The 22343-nt window shown below is 46.0% G+C and overlaps 1 protein-coding gene across 3 annotated transcripts in view; it reads left to right on the forward strand.

Moving 5' to 3' along the window:
• The window catches only part of TNNI3K (TNNI3 interacting kinase), a 94467-nt gene extending 72168 nt beyond the window's left edge, over positions 1–22299 (forward strand). The window contains exons 22-25 of one of the 3 annotated variants that reach the window (XM_059822081.1): positions 6815–6874; positions 8724–8893; positions 15522–15601; positions 20812–22299. In XM_059822081.1, the coding sequence (XP_059678064.1) occupies positions 6815–6874; positions 8724–8893; positions 15522–15601; positions 20812–20888 (387 nt within the window). In that variant the 3' untranslated portion in view covers positions 20889–22299. Of the gene's footprint in view, positions 1–6814; positions 6875–8723; positions 8894–15521; positions 16464–20811 lie in introns of those variants that run through there. The other 2 variants (XM_059822080.1, XM_059822082.1) reach the window with 2 other exon arrangements.
• Positions 22300–22343: the final 44 nt, after the last annotated feature.

The raw sequence follows: 22343 nt of genomic DNA on the forward strand, positions 1-22343 counted from the left end.
AGAAAACACTGCAGCCGCCTCAAGAAGCTAAAAGATGTGACAGTGACAGCTATGCACGCTGCCTGGCATGTCGCATTCAAAACCAGCGCTGAATATTCACCAGCGGCTCAGATGGTCAGACCGGGCAGTCGCCCCAAGCTCCAAGCAGGGAAACCACCTCTGCCAGGACTCCAGCCCTTTTCCTTCATCCTGCCGGGTCTTCCCATTTCCTGGAATGGCTCCTTTTGTCTGGGGCACAGAATATCCTCGAAACACCTCTGACTTGTTGTAAGCTTCCCATAACGATGTTTAAGGAGTTAGTTTTTACAGGAGCAGCTGTAAAAGAGAAACAGGAAGGTGATTTATAAGTAGAAATATTCTGGCTCTTGATCTCTGTTTCCTATTGTAGCTTTAATCCTAAAAAGATCATATTTATGATCTTTGGAGCTGGCAAACCACGTTTTTCACTCATTCCAATGCAAAGAAAGTGGTTCTTTTGGATTATTGGGGGGAAAAAATTTACTCATTGCTTTCTAATTTCTGAAATCCCAGGAAGGTGTCTGTTCCTTTAACTAATATTCCTTTATTCAAGGAGTACTCATACAATGTTGACAGCTCTCTAAATATCCAGTGGCAAATATGTTTTGGGTACTAAAACAGAACAAATACTGTCAGCTGTACATCTTTCCCAAAGGCCTGGGGGCAGCTGTGCTTTGCAGAAAATCACAGTCTGGTGCCCTCTGGTTCAGTGTCTGCTGGGACAGATGAGGGGTCACTTGCAGGACCCCTCTCCATAGCAGGGCCATTCCAGCTGTGACCTGGAGAACGGGGGACGTCAGTGCACGAGCATGTGGAGGGTCTCTTGGACAACCACGTGTCAAAGCCTGAAGTGCTCCAAAGGTTACACCCTATTCCCACCGAAACCTGCTGATAGCTGTGATTGCTAACGGTGTAGCCCGCTCCCAGGATGAGATTGCAGGAATACACGGCAAGACCCCAAGCGATCGTAAGGGCAGTCCCGTGGAGAAGATACTGCAGTGTGGGAAGGTGAGAAGGGGTAGCGGTGACAAAGTTCACACACACGCTTCTTTGCCAGCCTCAGATGGCGAAAATGCTGTTCGCCACAGTCCCTGAGGGAGCAGTGCAGGAGGTAATGTTGTTCCTCAGTGGCTCCCTCCCTTCGTGCTGAGCTGCAGTCTCTCCATCGGGGCCCAGTTCTGTCAGGCTGTCCAGCTGCATTGCCCAGCTCACTGCCATAATCTCCATCTTGCCTGGGTTGAGCTGCAGGGACCCAGCCCTCCTGCAGCCTCCCGCTTCATCCAGGCACTTGATCATTTATCAGAAGCATCACATAATTCTCCTGTGCATCTATGAGATTTTTTCTTTTTTTGCTGTGCCGTGACATGACATACTTGTTTGAAAAACTGAAAGCCATCTGTTCTATCATATTTCAGAATGACTACATTGCTTACTATTATAATTGCTGTTGTTTTGGGATGTATTTTTCATTGGTTAGGGAAGTGAGAAAGCAGCAACACTTAGAGCCAGGCAGGGTGCAAGCCAATGATGTACACATTTCACATGCACTGCTCGCCCAGAGCGGCTCATTCTCATCAGCTACATCACTGCTAATCCTAAAATGGGCTTCTCCTATTCCAGCTGCCTAAACTCTTTATGGGTCTTCCTATTATTTCAATTTTCACAGAATCACAGAATCACTAAGGTTGGGAAAGACCTGTAAGATGGAGTCCAACCATCAACCCAACACCACCATGCCCACTAAACCATGTCCTGCAATGCCACGTCCACGCATTTTTTGAACACAACACAAAATTTTCCCCCTATAAGATATGGAATTTAATTTTCAGAGGCTTAAAATAGTAAACACAATGAATATTTTTCCCCCAGTTTATAGTCTGGAAATTTTCATGTGGGACTCTGATTAATGCTGATAAACACAAACCTCAGGTATGTGTTACAATTAATAAACTCTTCTTTAGGATAGAAAATAATTGTACTGGGAATTTCAAAAATGGGTGTTGCATCAGCTGTAATTAATGTCTTTTGGAGCCCAGCAATGACTGCAGGATAGGAGTCTGATTTAACAAGAAGTTATTGTAGTAAGGTTGTTGCTACAGCACCTTTCTCACATGCTGCAACTGTGACTGGTTTTTAACAATTGGGGAAGTCCATCTGATTATCCCAATTAACTCAATAGCAACAACGTTAAAGAAAATAAAATATACAAGCGTTCCCTTCTGAGATTATAAAATGGTGGTTAAAGAAAGATTGTTCTATGTTGGCTTTTGCAGTCTGTTACTATTTCTGCACTGAAGGGAACATGAACTAACTAAATCAAGATTGCAAAAGCACCGTCATCATCAAACGTTAGGCCTTCAGGGCCACAGCAGGATTTAATGGCGTTTGAGACCATCCATGGTAGAGGAACAACAGTGACCCTCCCCTAATTAGTCTTTTTATCTCTGTCCTTATATTGAGGGTCAAATCTTCAAAAGTAGGTTTGATAACCAGCATTTTCCTGATGCTGCTTCCCAGCAGTATCTCCTGACTGGATGGATTATGTACAGACCTGTGTATTTACACATGAAAATGCAGATGCAGATACTGGAGCGTGTGGGCACCTGTGCTGGCTCAGATGAGTTGGGGCTGTCTAACTGACAGTGTTCCTGTTCTGGCAATTGTAGAGCATAAGAATGGTGGGTTTGTTCATAACTTCTGGGCTTTGACAGCGTTCCTTGGTAATGGAAAATAGAAAGCAGCCAGATGACTGTCATCTCTACAAAGCATCTCTCACACAGAGGACTATGGAGGTGGGCAGGTCCTTTATATGCTTCGGTGTGTCTGCCAGGCAAGGGACCCTGCGTGCTCTATAATGCCATCTTCGCATACGCCGCCGCAGCAATTGCATGGGTATTTTTGCACATGGCTCTAAACTGTCTGAAAAGTCAAGAAATATACTCCAGAGACTGGAAATTCAGTTTGCTTAGAAAATGTTCCACAAAGTGGGTTAGCTGCTTTAGGAAACGCATTGCAGGGGTAGGCTTTGGGTTTGGAAACGTTCGTTGGTAGGTTTCTGGTGCTATTCTGGCGCTATTCTGGCATTCGAGGTCTTCATTGAACAACATGGAAGTTTCATTTCTGATGAATGGGAGTGCATTTTGGAACCTGTGTAATTTTCTGGTGTTACCGGAGGCCTTGTTTCATATTACAGCTTCATATTACCGAACCTGACTTTGACTTTCCTACTGGAAACAGAGCCCTGTATTTGTGCCCTGGAGTCCCTTTTCTGGTTAGCCTAGCTTAGAAAGATAGGTTATCATGTGCCTAAAACTGTCCTTGTCCTGGATACTTGAGAGCTTTCTTACCTGGTTTAGTGAACACGCGCAAGTGCTCTACCAAGACATGGGAAGAGAGAGGTTTGTGTGACTTTGGGCAACCGATTGACTGCAGCGAGCTTTGCCCCCTTACTGTGTTCCTTACTGGTTATGTACAGAATATAGCAGTGTAAGAATTGCAGATAAAATGTATTTGCAGTGCAGGGTGTAGCTAATTTAATTATTGTTATTAGTGTTTCCTGGATTCTTGAATGCGCTCTTGTCTCTGCACTTTATGAGCTAATGTTAGGGCGGGGGGGAGGAGGGGGTGGTTTGGTTTGTTTTCCATGTAACTATAAAGTAGCTGCTAATAATCATCAGGATGTAACTCACATTCTGTTTAAATTTATTAATAAGATGTCATAATAAATTGTTGACTTAAGCAAGCAGTATGTAATGGGTATAGTCACTGTATCTTGTTAGCATTTCCACAGCTCATTTAGCTCAAATAAAAAGAAACCATCTTTTCAGAATCCTAATGCACTTTTTACTCATCAGTATCACTCCAACATCACTTAATCTTGCTAATGTTTTAGAGCTGCATGATAGAATTATAAAGCAATTGATAGCTCAATCAGCCAGTGGATGGCTTGAACTTTGCACAAGATGTGGGCAAAAACTTATTAAAATGAGCTTTATTAAAGGTGTTTTGCTACCATTCTCAGTAACAAAGGTTTTGAGTTACTTCTGAGGGCCTTGGAATAGTTTCAGGAGGGCCACTGGTCAGAGAAAAATAAAGCTGTGTTATCACCCTATCGTCAGCATTTGTAATGTTTGCTGTGCACTCAATAGCCTACCCTAAAAGAGTCAACACAAATCTACAGTACTGCTGTAAATTCACTGCAGAGATTAACAAGCAATTCTTTCAAAGTGTCTCACTTAGTTATCCAGTATGCATAATAATCCTTGACACAGTGATGTCTCCTGAGCATACCACTCAAGAGGAGGGACTGAGTGCTATTAGTGAAACACCGTAACAAGCAGCATGAGCAAAATATCTAAAAGAGAAAAAGTATCACTATATTGATATCCATTTTACAGCATCTCGCTGTAGATGCATAAACAAAGATATTTACTTAAAAGAGAGTTTAGTTGTTAGGGGAAAAAGGTGAATTTGGGGGCTCAACGAGTGTTCACAGGTCAGAATTCTCCAAGAGATTTGCTCAGTTTTTAAAAAAAAAAAAAAAAAAAAGAGGCAGAAAATGGAGTATATCTATGGATTTTTCTGGATGTCTATGAAATGCCTCCAAATTTGAAAATTCATACTTTTATTTGTCTTTAATTTCATTCAAGGTTCATCCCGACTTAAAACTAGTTCCCATGTGTCATGTCACTGTTACTGTTTATCAGGTACTTGAACATCTGTTTTCCAGAAAGTTTTGACAGTAGTTGTTTCCAAAGGCAAACTGATGACTAGAAAATTAGACAGTGTCTCTTATGCAGCATTTTTCATTAGCTATTTTAATTTGTAAGCTTTAATTAGAGTCAAAGTATTTGCTATAGTACCTGGGGCTTAGTTCCATAAAGAAAACAAACATTGTTTTACTTTTATTAACAACTCTAATATTACAGTTCTACCATGGTCTCCAATGGGCTAATCCGATGGGCTCCGATCAAGTTCCGCTGAAGTTGGTAGAGCTTATCACATGCAGTAAATGCAGTATTTCTTGAACACTTTATAGACCAGAGCTCAGGGATACTCTAATGTGGTCTTATACCGCTTTATAACAGAATTCTTTATGAAAGGAACCACTGAAATCACCTCACAGTCAAGTCATCGGATGGGATCTCCCTTCTTCCCACCAGCCTTCACCCAGATAAAGAAGAGCCAGCCCCGAGGACTCCTTGTCCCTGTGAAGGACTCTGTGTTCAGAGGGTGTTTTGGCCGTGGTAGTTTTCTCCAACACTTTCCTAGGCGTAAGTCACTCACAGCAGTGCTTACTGGAGCCTGCGATTCTTGTGGGAACGGTGTCTTTCCAAAGTATTTTTTCAAGTGGAGTATCTCAGTGCGGTGCTTGGCATCGTGTGGCACAACGATTGAAGCAGTGGGAAGAGCAGAAGGCTTTAAAGACTGGCTGAGGAAGGAAGCGCCCAGGGCACTGCCAAATGTCAGTGGAGAAATCCTGTCTCTGCCCCAGCTTGTCACCCTCGTAGAAAGGCTGGTGGGAGAAGTCAGGAGAAACCAGCTGAGGTCTGCACCCCGGCTCTCCGCAGAGCAGCCCGTCACAGCTCCTCTTCGTCAGCCAGCACGCTGCAGCTGGCCTGCGGGGACTCGCCGCGGGAGCAACCCTGCTGCTCCGGGAGGGCAGAAGGATGTGGATCGTCTCACTGCCTTAAGCTACTACCACCAGGAGCATATATCAGCCAGGACGCTGCTGTGGACACCAGTAAACACACTCTTCTCCCTCCCTTTCCTACATAACTGCCGGCAAGGATAAGTCTATGGAACTTAAAATGGACTGGTCATTTTCTTTCTTACCCTTTTGAGAAAGAAAAGCATTTAACACCCATTTTGCTACTATACATTCTCACAAAGGGCTAAAACCTGAAGTCTTATGTGTGTGTATCATCCCTCTACTATCGCTCATAGATGTGAGGGCTGCAGGACTTTGTCCTAAAGCTCTTAAATTATGCCAACCATAATTGCAGGCAATTTTGTTGAGGAAGATGTGGTGATGGGAATGAGGAGCTTGTTTAACAGTTACTTAATTAAGGTATTCCCAGTCCTCCTCTGTCAAACACCATTGTATGCAATGCTTTAGTTAAGCCTGAACTTCCTTGGTGTAAACTGCAGCAGGGTATTGATCAGCAACAACAAGGAGGAGTATATTTGTCATTCCCCTCAGTCGCCTGGTCCTGCCCCTACCATGGCCTCCACAACCTCTTGTGCCACATAAAGCACACAGAGATGGAGACACGTGTCCGGGAATGGGTCAGGCAGGCAGCGGGGAGCAGCTGTGGAGACGGCGCACATGGCGTCATGCAAGTACCCCAGCAAGGGAAGGAAGAGGGTGGCCGTAAGTGCAGTGTGGGTCGGGAGCTTGTCCTCTGCTCTTCACAGCTGTTGCTGTGTTCAAAGTCTTGGTTATGGGCAAAGAGGAAGCATACCTAATACATAAGCAGAGCCAAGAATTTATTGTTAGTATTTTTGTAATCTTATGATCTAGTCATTGTTAGCTTAGATCTAATGGTTACAGAAAAAAGAGAAGAATAATGCTATTAAAGTTGTTGTGCACACACCTCTTAGTTTCATAGCTTAGTAGCAAACTTGCAGTTCCCATCAGATTCCCAAGCAGACTGAAAGCAATGCCATGAAATTCAGAGGAAGGGAAATGGAGGGGAGCTGTGATTCATCACGAATCTATGAGTCAGTTTAATCACAGAGGATATGCCCCCCTTCTATTTTTAACACAGCTCTGCTTTTTCTATTGTGTTCACAGGGGAGACCAGAGTTTTCGGAAGTAGTCACAAAATTAGAAGAATGTCTGTGCAATATTGAGGTAAGGACCTTATTTCCACTGCGGAGTGTCTGTGCGTGTGCTGTGCGGTCGGGAGTACAAATGGGGAGAGCAGCAGCAGCTGAGGAAGGTGTTGGCTTTGGAGCCTGCAAGCTGCATTTGGAGCCAACACGCTGCATTTTTAAGGCACATCGTCACTAGCGGTTTATACGGGTGCCAGGAGGAGGAGGCAGGGACCAGATATCGCTGTGACTGTCAGGAGCTACTCGGAGAGGTACCCTGAAGAGAAAGCATGACCAGAGCTGTGGGGATGCACTGCACAGCAGGCCTGGGCAGAATCTTCTACTCCCGAGACCGCTTGGTTTAAAAAGAAGAAAAGGCAAAAGGGCCAAGACCCTTGGGAGAAAGGTAAAAAGAGAAAACGTAAGAAGGATAAATTCAAAGGTAATTCCTGCTTTGGACTGCGGCTGTGACACGGATGTCTCAGCCTTCAGCCTGGTGTAAGATAAGTGGTCAAACAGAAAGTAAATGATTCAGGGCTGCAATTCCTGAAATTATATTTTCTCTGTGTGTTTGTGTGTGTGTGTGTGCATGTGAGAGTTTAAAAAAAAAAACCACAAAACCAACCTCCTTTTAAAATGGATCGCTCCTCTTGAGTTTAAGGGTCAGAAAAGACACACATAATCTATTACATTTCTTCATGCTCTGACTGAGGCTGGTTGCTTTATGCGTAGGTGGAAGCTTTTAAGTGTAAAAAAAAAGTGAAGCACTATATCACAAGAAACTGTGTCATCTCATGGGAGACCTTACTTCTATGATACATAGGCAGCAGTGCATGCGGAAGAAATCTGGGACAAGAGCTTACACATAAAAAGAAAAAAAGAAAACACTATTTAGCTGGGGAGTTAGACCGAAGCTCCACTGTGTCCAGGGCAAAGCCTTGTTTGAGAGGAGTTTTAAGGAACAAGATCTCTAGTAAGTTAAGTACTGCAGCCGACGAAGGGTGAAGGTGGGGAGTTTTCTCTCTCCACCTCCCTCTATTTATTTCCTCTCTTTTTTCTTCTCCTCTCTCAGCAAATCATTTCTGCTTCTTTTAAGTATCTCTGAAACCGGGAGTGGCAGGGACCTTTTGTGCCAGCAAGTCCAGGTCCCTGCTGCTGCAGGTACCTGTGTTGTATGGTTGGTCTGTATGTATAAACACAGAATCACAGAATCATTAACATTGGAAAAGACCTGTCAGATCATCAAGTCCAACCACCAACCCGACCCCACCATGCCCACTAAACCATGTCCCGCAGTGCCACGTCCACACCTTCCTTGAACACCTCCAGCAATGGTGATTCCACCACCTCCCTGGGCAGCCTCTTCCAGTGCTTCACCGCTTTCTCCATAAAGAAATTTTTCCTAATATCCAGCCTAAACCTCCCCTGGCGCAACTTGAACGCAACCCATATATCGATATATATAACACACACATATATGGTGCATTTACATTGCCCCGTCAGCCCAAATTTCTGTCCTGGGACACTCGGTGATAGGACAGCACTGCCACCTTTCAGGTACAGATGGGAAGGTCTCAGCCGGTGACTCCCGCTGGGGAGGCAGTGATGTCACCCAGCTGCACAGAGGAGCTCGCAGCTCATGGCTGAACTAAAGCATATCTTCTGGAAAGCCATCCAACCCCAGCTGGAAACCCGCAGGCAATGATGAATTGACCGCTTTATTTGGCCGGCAGCATCCAGCTCTCCTCAGCTGATCACAGTCAGGAGGCTCTGCATTTTACAGCCCAACTAAAAAGGAAACGTGGGACACACAGCTTATGAGAAAGAGCTGAGGAGAGACTTGTAAATATGTAATAACACTGCCTTCTTATTTTTTTTTTTAAATCCAGTTAATGTCTCCAGCCTCCAGCAACAGCAGCGGCTCTCTGTCTCCCTCCTCGTCTTCGGACTGTCTCGTTGCACGAGGAGGTCCTGGCCGTAGTCACGTTGCAGCACTACGTAGTCGGTTTGAATTGGAATATGCCTTGAATGCACGAGCTTATGCTGCCTGGTCACAGAGGTACGTGCCAGTCCTCACAGGGCCGAGGAGAGCGCTTACTCTGACAGAGGCAGAAAGAGTCCACCCCAAGACTGCGCGGCTCACTTGCCTAAAACGGGAGTTCCCTGCAGCAGGGATTGTTCCCGACTGGGGATGTGGCTGCGTGGGGAACCAGCGGTAGACACACCCCAGAGCTGATCCACTGCCAGGGCCAGCCGAGGAAAGCACTTCTGCAGTCTTGTCTTCTCCTGTGAGTGCTGAGGCACAGGGTGTTTGTGTTATCTGAATGCTGTGGAAGCCATCCTGCTGCCAAGACAACTGCTAAGCATTTGCATTTTCACTCTGAGTAACATAAAAATAGTAGAAAATCAAGTCCTGCCTACATGCAGTACCGCTGCTTTACCACATGAAACAAATACCGATGACTTCCCATCCGAGGGCACGGAGATGAGTGGCCGTTAGATGAATGTACCTTCACAACCTGCCAGCAGGTCTGGGAAGGCCAGCGTTTATACCACAATGTGTTTTCAGTTTGAAAAATTTCACCAAAGAAAAGCTAAAAGACAAATGTTTCTTTGGAAAAAAAAATAAAGAAAAAAATATTCCAGTGTGTGGCATCAGTGGCAAGATGGAAAGCGCAGGTTAGACCATGGGCAGCATTTCAGTACCAACTGACGTGGCTGGAGGCATCGGGTGGCACTGTGGCACAGAGCCGTACCAGCCTCCGTCACAGTGTGGGCACTGTTCACCTTTTGGAGAACTGCTCGTGTAGTTATTTCTGTGAAGTAATGCGATTTAGGGGAGCTGACTCCTGCCAAAGCTTTTTGTGGTTGGCAGACCAGTTTGCTACACTGGAGGCAGTGTAACCTCTACATACTGTCTGAAAAATAGAGAAGGCTCTGTTAGTGTGTCGCATCAGCGTAGGAGGGCAGGGTTTGCTAGTCCTTGTGCGGGGCCAGAGATATCTGGTGAGCTCACCTCTCTCAGCAGAAATCTAAGCCCTGCAGAAATGTGATAAGTATGTTTTCTGACTCATATCACAAGCATGGTTTGTTATCTCTGCCAAAATACAAGGCAGACACATCCTTCTGATTAGGAGGAATAGGGCACACTTGGGAAAACCCAGCTGAAAATCCTAGAAATAAGCAAATTTGGGAAGAAAGGTCACACTGAAATGCCATTATGATTATTATGTAGGAGGAAGTTTGTTTCCTGTTACATCTATATGTATATGTCCCCTTTATGGAGCGTATAGGTTGTATCTGACCAAGGGCCTGAAAACTGTTTCCTAACATGCCCTCAGCTCTATGAGATTCTTAGTATTAGTGGAGTTTATTTAATGAGAGAGAGTTTAATGGACAGGAAGAACAGCCAGTTCCCTGACCGTAAGAGCTTGTGATGAAGATAAAACATGGGGAGAGACTAGTGATCCCAGACAGCGGCAGTGGTAGAAAAGCGAAGTAATTGAAGAGGTGCCATTTTTTGATGTTGTGTTTCTCAGGTCTGGATTTTAGTTTTTGGTTTTTTCATCTTGATCTCAAATTGTGATACGATTAAACGAATGAACTGGGCTGTGCTACTGGAAGATGGTGTTGCAGTACCAGGAGAGAGCACCGCCAGACTGGTGCCGTCACCTGCGCCCGTCACAAATCCCAGACTGCTCTTGAGGGCGGCAGGTGAAGGTGTCCGTGCCGAGAAGGGCAGGGACAGACAGACAGAAACCGGACTGTCCCAGCAGGTACAGGGGCAGGAGATACAAATGCCAAGTCCCTTTTCCTTAAGGAAGAGGAAAAGGATCTCAGCCTCACAGAGATGTGTGGGAGTCAGCATTGCTGGGGCTATTCCTATCGGAGTACATCCTAAAAATTGCAGATCATTCAATTTATGATCACAGAGGGGTAAGAAGAACTCCCGATGTTTTTTAAGGCGAAGTCACATGTGGCTTCTCTATATTGTTGTACCATTAAGTTAATATCTGAGGCGGTCTACCATACCACTTGGGAGACCTGGTTTTGAGGGCATCTTTAGCAATCTCCCATCTCTATCCCATGGGGAGTGAGAGTATTCTGAAAATGAAATGCTGCTCTTAATCTCTGCTAGAAGAGCGATGCACTTCGTCTAAACTTTACCCTTTAGCACCACTTGCAGTCAGAAACAGTAATAGCAGAGCAAGCCCAGTCCTCGTGGTACATCCCTGTTAACCGGGGTGTGGAGTCAGAAATACAATCAGCTAAAATGGGGAGCTGGAATAGAGGAGCAAAATGAATCAATCCTTTGCCTGTTCGGGGGCTCGTATGGAGAGGCAGAAGGGAAAGACCTGCAGACAGGCACTGAAATCTTTTACATGAAAATATAGATCAGACCCGAAACGTTCATCTGGCAAAATGCAATATCCTATAAATTGCATTGCTTTTGTCATATGCTGCTGGAGCAGGGCATGGAGGTGGCACTGAGGTCAGGGTGAAGGCAATGTCAGCTAGACTCTTATTTTCTGTAAAGGACCAGATTTTGCTGTGGAGTGTAATAGATTTGCATGAAAGGAATAAGAAAATGACATATCTAGGAGAGTGTAGGCATGAGAGAGAGAGAAGGGGCACTTGCAAGTGCCCCTCTTGTCCTGTAATTCAGTGTTCCCAGTGCAGCACTGAGACTTGTTAGCCCATCAAAATGGGCTCCTTTGTAACCCCAGCAGTTATTTAAAGGTGGGCTCTTTTATCAAATGCTCTGCCATACAAACTAACAACGTTCAAATCTATAAATAGCACACAGAAAGATTCACCCAGAGGCACAACACTCAACAAAAAGGGGATGTTTTCCACAGTTTCAGTAGTTTTTCAATTATACAACACACTGAGATGATTAATGACTTCACTTCCTAATGACAGTTGTTTCTTAGGGTTTCATTTTTGTAAGTGTAGGCATTTTCAGAGGGAAAGGGTCACATTGGTTTTTCCCCAGCTGGACTATATTTCCTGGGCTGCCTCCTGTTTCCATCTGCTCCAACGACTTCATGTCCTATGAAACACCGCAGCGTGCAACTCCGCATCACGGCAGAAACAATTTGTCTGATGAAATCTCCCTCTACCATGCATGGAGTTAAACAGCCGTGGCACTGAATTTATTCGTTTGTTTCTTGCCCTGTAACTTTAGCGTCAGTTTAGCGGATCGCTCCCTGGCATAGTGGGATGCAGGAGTCTCGTAATGAATTGGATGCAATAGCAGTGCGTTTCAATTGTCTGTCTGACAGGGCAGCTTGACATGTCAACTCATCACCGTATACAAGCTTTAACTGTTGATTTTCTACTTTTTTACAGTTGTAGCATTGCCCACAGAGTCCAAGGGCAACATCTGCAAAAGAATAGTTTTTTCTTGTTTAAGTAACTCTCAATTAACCCAAATCAGGAATATTTGGGGTGTCCTTTCTCTGTATCTTTGCACAGTGATATTAACGTGCCCGACAGGCTTGGCAGGGGCTGCTCTTTAGCCTATACTACAGGCTGCCTCAAATAGCAAGTACATGTCTGCATGGCATGCTATGTCGTAATATTCTGAAAGATCACGGGATCACGGGATGCAGCATCCTGCTTTTAATGCCTTAGCGCAGATTTGCAAGGGAAACAGCTGCAGAAAATCAAGGCATTTTGATGGCCTTATTTCCTCTATCTGAAAGACGTCCTTTTCTCCTCTCCTGCTAACAGCTCTCTCTCCAGGCTAAGCACCAGTCCCGCAGACACTCGCAGTAGACGCTATCACCCGTGTGGTTTCTCTCCACCTTTCATGCTAGTGTACTTTCTGCCAGGCAGCTGTCCTCTTGGATTGATGACAAGTGCCTGGTCCCTTACAAACCACCTTTTCTCACAGAACAGAGGGCAAGAAGAGAAAAGCCAAGTTATCCCTTAGACAAAAGTTCTAATTTTGTTGTCAAGGGAAAGTTCACTCTTTCCAAGCTTTTTTCAGGTTCTTTCCAAGCAGCTGTTTCTTCCCCTTCCAGAATTAATGCCTAGAGAGGCTGCTAAACAATTTACTGAAAATGGTTTCAGCCTTTCTGGTTAGTTAACATAAACCTTTACCCAACTGACAAGAAATTTGAAGAGAAAAACATATAGCAAAGTGACTGAGTGGGCTTCCATTAGCTGTCCTGAGAATCATCAGATTTCAAGATTTTCTGCCTTCTCCTAAAGTCAGGGTCATGGCAGAGTGGGGTGTGTTATTTATCACAGAGTTGTGTTATAGCTCTCCTCCCAACAGCTGTGCATTAGCAGCAATTCTCTCCATCTTTTTTTCTGTTTATGTTTACAAAAACAGAGGATTCCTGTCTGCTGGTTTTGCTCTGAGCTGCTCCAAAGGCAAAGAGGCCAAATAACTTGCTTAAGAGTTTCTCCTTTCTAAGGCAATCCATGCGTAGGACAGACCACCGCTGTGGTTCCGCTGCAGCTCCAGGCGGGCGTCCCCGGCGCAGCCAGCACTGCCAGCCTCCTGTTCGGCAGCGTGGCTGGCCCCAGGCCCGTCTCTCTTGGCTAACACGTCAGGAGTTACTCCATGAATGCTGCCCTAAGAATTCAAGCAAAGTGTATGTTTTATTTCTTCCCCTGGAGACCTCTTCCCACAGCCTGCGGATGCTGCAATAGCTTTCTGCAGTCCTTTCAGATGCAGATTTGCCAGCCAGTCATTAACTGGCTTTTTGCTTCAGCCTCTGACTGGACAGTGTTCTCCCAAAATAGACCTCCTTATTGTTTTCCGCTGCCCGGAGAAGGGCTTCTTGTCCTTAATTATGAATGAGCTTCAATAATGCAAGTGATACAGTAAACGTAGACGCATTCCGTAACATTGCGGGTCAGCCCTCAAAGGGCTTTCCATTCCCAGGCACGCAGGCATGGGGTCGGGGAGAGGGCGGCTGCGCTGGCAGCAGGGCAAGCGGCGGGGTGAGTGGTGGTGGTGGTGGAGGAGCTGTGTGGCACAGAGGAGGGACAGCTCTTTGGGGTGGCAGGGAGCAGAGTGGGGAAAGAGGTGAAAGAGAGGGAAGTCAGAAGCAGCACAGAGAAGGACGAGATGGTGAAAAGGTGGGGTGAGCTTTCCCTGCTCCTTCAGGGTACACCTGGTCCTCATTAAACCCTGCCTCCAGCCGGACAGGCAGCTGCCCGGCCTCCTCCCGCGGGGCACGATGCTGCTCCAGGCATTGACAAGCAGTGTCGCTATAGGGAACCCGCGTCCGTCCACCCTTCTTAAAGAAGCTGGGAAAGCCAGAGCCACAGGACCTGTCCTGAGCCTCCCAGCACTTGCACCAGTGGTAGAGTAATAGTTGTGTTCGATGTAGAAAAGCAGACAAGCTCCAAGGAAACCTGAAACAACCAGCCTGTGTCCCGCCATTGCCAGCTGCTGTCAATGTCTCATGTTCTGCTGCTTGGACGATTCTCCGAGTCACCTTTTCCATTTCATGACTTCACCTTTTAGAGGTTGAAAAGCTAGATTGGTCAGTTTTGCCAGTGAAAATATTTGACGAGTAAGTGAAGCTGATGTCACGTTACTTTGCAGTTAGTGGAATTCAGCAAACCTAATCCTGTTACCCTGCCAAAACTGCACAAAGAGATCACCGGAAAGAATATCTTAGTGACTCCTTGCTAGGAGCCAGAAGCCATGAATACACTGTTAAGTTTAGATAGTCTAGTGGTGGCAGACCTTTGGTTTTTTGTATTTTGTGAAATAAATAATAACCAGAGCATCTAATTAAGTTGATATAAAGTTCTGTTTAGTACTGTGCCTTCTGCCTGCACCGTGAAAAGTGTCGAAGCCCGAGAACCATGGCTGATAGTATTTTCAATTAAAAGGCTTCTCAAGGTTTACATAAGCATACTCAGCGAAGGGAGAGCGAATGAAAGAGCCTCTTTCTAAAGCACAGCACTCAGATGTTATTTTCATGGAACGCTTAAATCCATTAGGTCTTCTTTAGTCCCCCAATCAAGTATCAGATATGGTCAGAGAGATGTGGGCTCTCCATCATATCTAAACCATTCTGAAGCACCTCTGTGCATTACTCTGCTTCCCTGTGTCCCTGTAACCATTATCCCTTGCTTTATTCTTTTGGCACCTTCTTGGAAATAAATGAGCTAAGGGCTAAATAAGAATGCTTTGGGCTTCTTGTTCTTGTGTGCGCTTGGTTTCTGTCAGCCTGTAATCTGAGAAGAGCTGGTAGAGGACAGTGCTGTACGTGATAGCTCCTTAGGATCAGGGACAAATACCTGTTGGCAGGACAGTGGTTTTGGTCAATGACTGGAAGATAATTCAGCAATCTTCCTTGCCAGAGAAACTTATTAACAGAAATCTGTTAGCAGTGATGCATAAAATACATTACAATGTTCCTGGACTGATGCCTAGAATTGTTTCTAAAATAGACGCATATAAACAGTTGTGAAGCTCCAAACAGTATATTTGAGGGAAATCACTTTAAAAATGGACGAAATGTGAGCATGCATGTGTTTCATGTTCTTGCTTCATAACTTTTTCTTGTGTTTTGTTTACTGCAAATGCCAGTGGCTGGGCATCAGGCTGATGTATTTCATGTTACTGTCTTTTCCTTCTGACTCTGTAGAAAAAGTTCTCATGGTCTGCAGATGTGACTTTATCAGTCTTATCTAAACCTATCTATTTGCAGCACTGGGCAACACCCTTCTCAGGGTCTGTCTTTGGAGGACATGAGAAGAAACTTCCAGTACCCACCAATTGACAAAAATGGTGAGTTAATGCAGAATACTCCTCTGAGCACCTTGGTGTGGTTAACCAGCGCAGAGCTACAGTCTCCTGAGGTACCAAAAAGTCCCACAAGAAAACTAATGTTCAGTGGAGGCTGCTGCTTACGGTCAGCCGGAGCTGGCAAGGTCTCACCCTGTGCCCCTTGCAGCTCATGGCTGCTTTCACTGCATGTGCGCCCCAAGCGCTTCGGACCTGGATGGTCCGTCCTTTCTGTCTACATGCACGGCTCTGTGAATAAAGCGATGATGTGGCATTATATCCTCAAGGCCGCTTCTGCAAAAAGCAGGCAACAGTCCTATTTCTGGAGTACCACGGGAGCATAAAATGACACAACATATCCTTTTCACCATTCGCACTGCTCGCTCAGAGGGCATCCCGTCGTTTGCTCCCCTCCGTGAACAGACCGCTTCTTCCTCTTGCCATCCTGGCTTTCTGTCCTACCACATTCAAGCGTGTGTTCATGTATCACCACACAAACTGCTTTCCAGCATTTCCTAGACCCTGCGTTTGCAATCATCCCCAGTAACCTCTCGCTGAACAGCCTTTGCTCGGGTCTTGTCTTGCAGGCAGCTCCTTGGGAGTCTGTTTCTCGCTCACCCTTTCTAAACGGCTCACGAACTCACTGCCTGGTTTGTTACGGTTTCCCAAGCACAGAATGGTTATCAGCTTAGAGCCGTTTTTAGCCCAGCAGCATAATGTGTAAACAAAACCTTAAAATAAAGAGCATATGAAAATGTAGTTGGCATTAGGGTGGTATCAAGCAGACTGGATTCAGACATCTTGGGTAAACCTGTCTTGGTGTGGATCTGAAGGTCAGACTCTTAATCTCGCCTTCGTGCCGATCTTCGTTCACACTAGGCTCGGCTGCTGCGTCCTAGAAAGACCTGCCGCTGGTGTGAAGCCGCTTTCACTGTATGCTGTCAGGGTAGTACGTGTTTTATGTTCAGGTGTGAAACAACAGTACATCCCAGCTCAGTGACTTTCTGTGCAGCAATACTGAAGTGGGACTACACCTACTGAGCGCGTGATTTTGGAAAGCCTCCAGCTGCTGTCCCACGGTGCTGCTCCTTCCACCAGCACCAGCTGATCTGTTTACCCAAACGTCCTAAGCTGCTCCAGGGCCATGTCAACAGGACGTCACTGCCCCGTCTCAGTGCTGACACACGGCCAGGGCCCATCCGCTGTGGCTGCTGCGTTTGCCGAGCAAACGTCAGCACAGCACCCACGGTTACCTTCGCCCGATGACAGCACCACAGACCATGCTTCCCCCGTCTGCCCGGAGCCATCCAGATATGCTGGATCTCGTCAGGTGTGAAAGTCCAGGGAGCCCTGGAGACAGAGCAATGCGAGAAGGTGTCTTCTGAAACCATTGCTAGAGGGATCACTACACCAGAGCACTGCAGTACACCCGGCAACACCAGATGCAAACCCAGACTCCGATACCCTCTTACCACGGTGCCGCAGACCAGGCAGAGAACGAGGCTTTGACACTGCCCGTGCCAGCCACGTCTGTTCTGAAAGCTGGGTAGAGGTTTTCTTCATTGATACTCGTATCAGACTTTGGCATGTGATGGACAAAGGAGACAAACAAAAATGGCAGGAGCTGTGAGGCTGACATGGCAGAGACGACAGCGACACCCTCAGTACCAAGGAGTGGGGCTGGGCTTTGATGGACAACACGGACTTCTAAGGGCACGCGTACACCACGGTCGCTGCCACCCAGGAGTGCCCAGCAGGAAGGTGTCTCTGTGTTTGCTGTGAGCAGAGTTGTTCTGAGCTGTGTAGAGTCTCTGTTTCTCCGAGGCACACCTGCTGAGTACGTACAAGGAAAACATATGGGTTTTCTGTATGTTCTACACTTACATACGTTTTTCTGTTTTCAAATGGGAACAGTGTTGAGTGGACCCATTGACTCTATGCTGTTGCCATCCTCATTCAGAGTTTGCTGCTCTCCCCTGCCCTGGGGCCTTCTCACTCCTCTCCTGGCATCTGCTCCCTTCCCTGCTGCTTTCCAACCCGTTTTGTCACCAGGAGAATTCAGTGTTTTGTTCTGCCTGAAGCATGTATCAGAAGCTCATCAGCTTGTCGTCTTTGCTGTTTTTCACTGGCCTCAGCATGACTCTTGCGCTCCCTCCTCTCCTCTGAACTGAGCACATTGGGTGAGAAAAAGAGAAAACTGGTCATATAAATATTTACTGAGTACAACGCTAAGAGCAGTGTTGCTGTCATAATGAGTAGTGAGGTAATGACCTTTGAAACTGAAAAAAGAACAACAACTTTGTTATTTCTTGTCGTACGTGGATTCCACAGCTGCAGAGAGCAGTTCCTCGGGGCACAGCTTTCATCAGGCACCTGGCAACCGGAAAACTTGAGGAGGAAGAAAACAAGAACGAAACAGAAATGTTTAGTGAACTCCCAGAGCAAGACCATCCAGGCAAGACAGGAGAGGGTTTCTCAAGTCTGTACTAAAAAGGGACACAAGGGAATGAAGGGCTGATGGAGAAGAGACTCTCCATGGCTACATTTAAGCTGTGGGATTAAGGAGTGATTTCAGACTCTACTCACGAGACCTCAAGATGTATTTTCAAATATACCTGTTCCTTGAATTATAGTTTCCACAGAAGGGAACCAAAGCGTGCGAGCGGAAGGGAGGTGGCCCCAGCCAGACCTCCACATTGCTGGTCAGGGTACCAGGACCATGGTGCAGCACAGCTTGATCACAGCCAAGAGCTGGCCAAGCTGAGCCTTGCGCTGACGCAGGTAACAATGGAAAAAGCCAGGGTGGTACAGAGGAAAGTGAAGGTCATGGCTGCTAGACACAACAGGACTGGAAAAGATACTCCTTGCCACGTACTTCATTTCAGCAGGCTTAGGCAGCTCGAAGTTGAGTCCTGAAGTGTCACCAGGATATGTATCTTGAGGAACAGTAGAATCGCCATCCCTTGTCGCAAAGCACCGAACCCAGCTGCTCCGGAGACCCACCATAGCACTCTGCAGCCCAGCCACCCCTTGCTCTGACTCCATCCCATGCTTCGAGATCCTGGTAAAGTGATCATGCCTTTGCAATGCATAACAGCACACCAGAAGACAGAAAGCCCTGAGCCTTTTTTTATTAGAGTGCTTGGTCTAATGATTGCAAATATTTGCACTCTTTATTTATGCCACATAAACCAATTTTTCTGCTGTCTCTCCCCATCCATGTCCATCTTGATCTTTTTTCTTTCTATTTGCTTTTTGCCTAATGTTTTCCATTATCCTCATTTGCACTTGCAGTCTGTAAACAATAAAGAATACATTCACTGTTTTCCTTTCTCAATAAAAGCCCCAAAAGCACCCTGCTCCCATTCCTGCAAGAGCCATTCTGGCCATGAACAATTTTCTTCACTGGCATTCGACACATAATCACAGCCCTGACTTCTTCAGTGAAAGCAAAGGACCTGCTCTTCACGGGAAGTTTCACAAATTGTGAGTTAAACAGTATGTTGAAAGCAGTGAAATCACACGAGGCAGATACACAATGCCCAAAGAAAACCATATAACCTCTAAAATTTAAGATAGGTGTAAACATGGAGTTTAACTTCACTTTGGCTTCTCCTTGCTCACTGCAGCTCTCAGATGCTGGCAGACAAGCTCATGATGCTGCTGCAGCAGTCACCAAAGTTTCCCAAATGCAAAGGCGGCGCTGGCAAGGCTGGCAGCACAGAAGCTGTCCTGCAACACAAGCAAGTGCATGCACTCGCGCGACAGTGCAAGCCCAGGCTGTGGTGTGGCATAGCGTCATCCCTCTTGGCACTTGGAAAGGGCCCCATCCATTTGAGAGGAGCTGCATCACTGGCAGGCAAGAAGGGACCCCTGGGAGTGAGGCAAGCATCCTCGTGGTCTTCAACCCAGCTGGTGTGAAACTCATGGGCACTAGAAGGAAAAGAAAAAAACATAGGACATGGTCAAGGGGGTTGGAAACATGAAAGCATTTATTAAAGTGAAGGTCTCCCACTCTGTGGCAGCAGTAAGGCAAACGGAAGTGACAGCGGAGCACATGGACAGTCTCCCACCCCGCACGGTCAACGTACCGCGGCACAGTGCAAAGTATTGCCACCACGGCTGGCGAGGCCCTCAAAAGTACGTCCTGCTCTTGTAACGTGCCCCGTCACAGATCGTCATTCCTCACATACACAGTGATGCACCATGGCTTTGCCTTCAGTGATGACACACGCTACCTTCACCTCACGGGGCGCGTTCAGCCCACGTGAGAACAGTCGCAGCGTTAAGGTCCAGCGTATTTAGGACATGAGTGACATGCCCTTAAGGAAAAGCTTTGCTGCCAGCTTTCAAAGCACGGTGTGTCATGATCAGGAGATAAACCAAGGTTGCTTATGGATTACAGCTTAGGGATGCCGTGGTCAGTACTGTTGCAAATACCAGAGTCTTAATTTTGTGCAGCTGTGTGTCTTTTATGCTTGGCAATAGGAATTTGGCATGCAGGAGCCTTAGCAATGTTTTCTATCCCTTCTCCCACCCCACCCTGTGCCCCAGAAAGTTTTCATGTCCTAGTTTCTCTGCTCTCTTGTTTCCCGAGCATCTGAGTATCTCTGTACAATGGCTAGTTATCAAGAAATTTGAGTGGGCTCCACTGGATTTTTAATGTTAGTGCAGTAAAATAAGCAGCATGAGAGCAGCTGATCAACGACTCCGTGTAAAGGGAGAAAAGTTTTCGTTGGCATTGTTAGAGCAGCTCATCGAAAATACAGTGCTGGCAAGAGCAGTTGCTTTCTGGTTTGTAGTGTCAAGAATTAAAATATTTTAAAAACACTTACGAGAATGCTTAATTTTGAGCCCTCCAAAGCTCTAGTTGAAAGGACAAAAGGTATTTTTTCTTTTAATGGCAAACTTCCACTGTGTTAGTAAAACATTCAGTTTCTTGGGTTTATGTCAGTTACCAAAGATTCTTTGTGCTTGATTATTGTGAATTCTTTGCATGAATGACAGGGTCTGTTTACTTCCTATTTAAATTTTTCCTCAGCAGATGATATTGGACGGAGATTAGCAGAGAGCAAAAAGGTATCAGCATGATCTGTGCCTATTTATCTTAAAATGACACGCACCTTATTTTGCTGACTTGTCACTGCAGGGAAAGGTGGGGGAGAACTGCTGCTCTGTTGAGCCACACGTGAACTTCTCTCTGCACCTTGCAGGCTACGTGTCGGACCCCATGAGCACCATGAGATTTCATTCCTGCAGCAGCAGTGGCAGCTTTGAAGAAAGCAGCTGACAGCATGAACCCTCCGCCTGCAGAGAGGCTCGCCATCAGCTGGCAGCAACAGTTCTCGCCGTATCAGCCTAACTCCCAGGCATCGTCTGTTACACTGAAGGTCCCTGAACTGAAAAGCTTTATTTGTTGATGGCAAATGTCACTGTCGTAAGTTCTGCCCTAGCATCTTTCTCTGCTGACCTGCTTGAGGGTTGGTCTTTTTGGTGGTCTGCATCTAGTCTTTAACGAAGTGGATGTCCACAAGGAATGCTGCGCTTACATCTTGAGCATTAATAATTTGAAGAGATGAAAATAAAAATGCATCTATTATAGTTTCAGAGCTCCAAGGCGAGTTGTTGTTACCTTGGACTGCACTAAGGTGTGGGGCTACCAGACCCCTCCCTGACCGGTAGGCACCGGGGAGCTGCCAGCCCAGTCCTCATCAAGAAGAGGAGCAGCCTGTCGCTCCCCACCACCATCCAGGCCACGGTAGAGGCAAAGTTGTTCCTGCTCCCAGCTTCTGAACCAGCTCTAGCTTCTTTTGTGAGTTCCCCGCAATCCCAGACATGTCCCGTGCCTCATCTTCATCACCATGGGCTCACGCGGGTCCCCAGCACTGCGGCCCCATGGCTGCAGCTCTTCAGAGTCCTGATCTTTGGATGCTTTCCTGCTTGCTGAGAATAAAGAGATATTTGGGGGGCCATCATAATTGTACTCTTCCAGACATTTGTGTTTTCTTACCCACTTTCTTGTTTTGCTTGAGTGATTGTTTTTCCCAAAGAGCATAAGCTTTCATTCAGACATTTCATTCAGGTATTACAGAAAGCAACACAGGTACTCCAAAACAAACTTTAAACCAGAAGAAAATATGCCAAATTTTGTCACAAATATGATAATCTTAACAGAGTGCAAAGTTACATTTTTGACTCCGGGCAAAACTGCAGCAGAGTGCCATCTAGCGCGTGCTGAGCTGGATGAGCTAGGTAAGTGCCACGACCAGGCTTTGCAACAGCAACTCTGATCGCGGGGAATTAAAAAAAAAAAAAAAGAGGGAGGGCAGGAGAACTTGAACTCTTCTTCTAGAAGCAATCAGAGTTATTGATGCTGTTATTTTCTGGGGTCTTTTTTTGAATTAGCAAAATCTAGCTGCGAGTGATCCTGCTGTATTATTATTCCTTAACTGGATTGAAAGACACAACTGTCTTATTGGCTGAATAGAAATCAGTGTTCACAATTACTGTGTGTTGCTCTGTGGATATTAGTCAGGATGTTGGTTTCTTATGACTATGATCCCTGAACCAAGGTCTGTGATAAGGCATCATGCAGTGCGACACACATGAACTGTAAATGCATAGTAGGCTCTACCACAGCTTCCACGCATGTCATTAATTTCACAATCCTGAAGCAATAAAAATGGGGAAGATTTCACTTAGCAAGGTTTACAGGTGTTTGTTCAGTTGTTTTGTTTCGCTTCCT

Source organism: Gavia stellata, chromosome 10, assembly GCF_030936135.1.
Source record: "Gavia stellata isolate bGavSte3 chromosome 10, bGavSte3.hap2, whole genome shotgun sequence".
NCBI classification, from domain to species: Eukaryota; Metazoa; Chordata; class Aves; order Gaviiformes; family Gaviidae; genus Gavia; species Gavia stellata.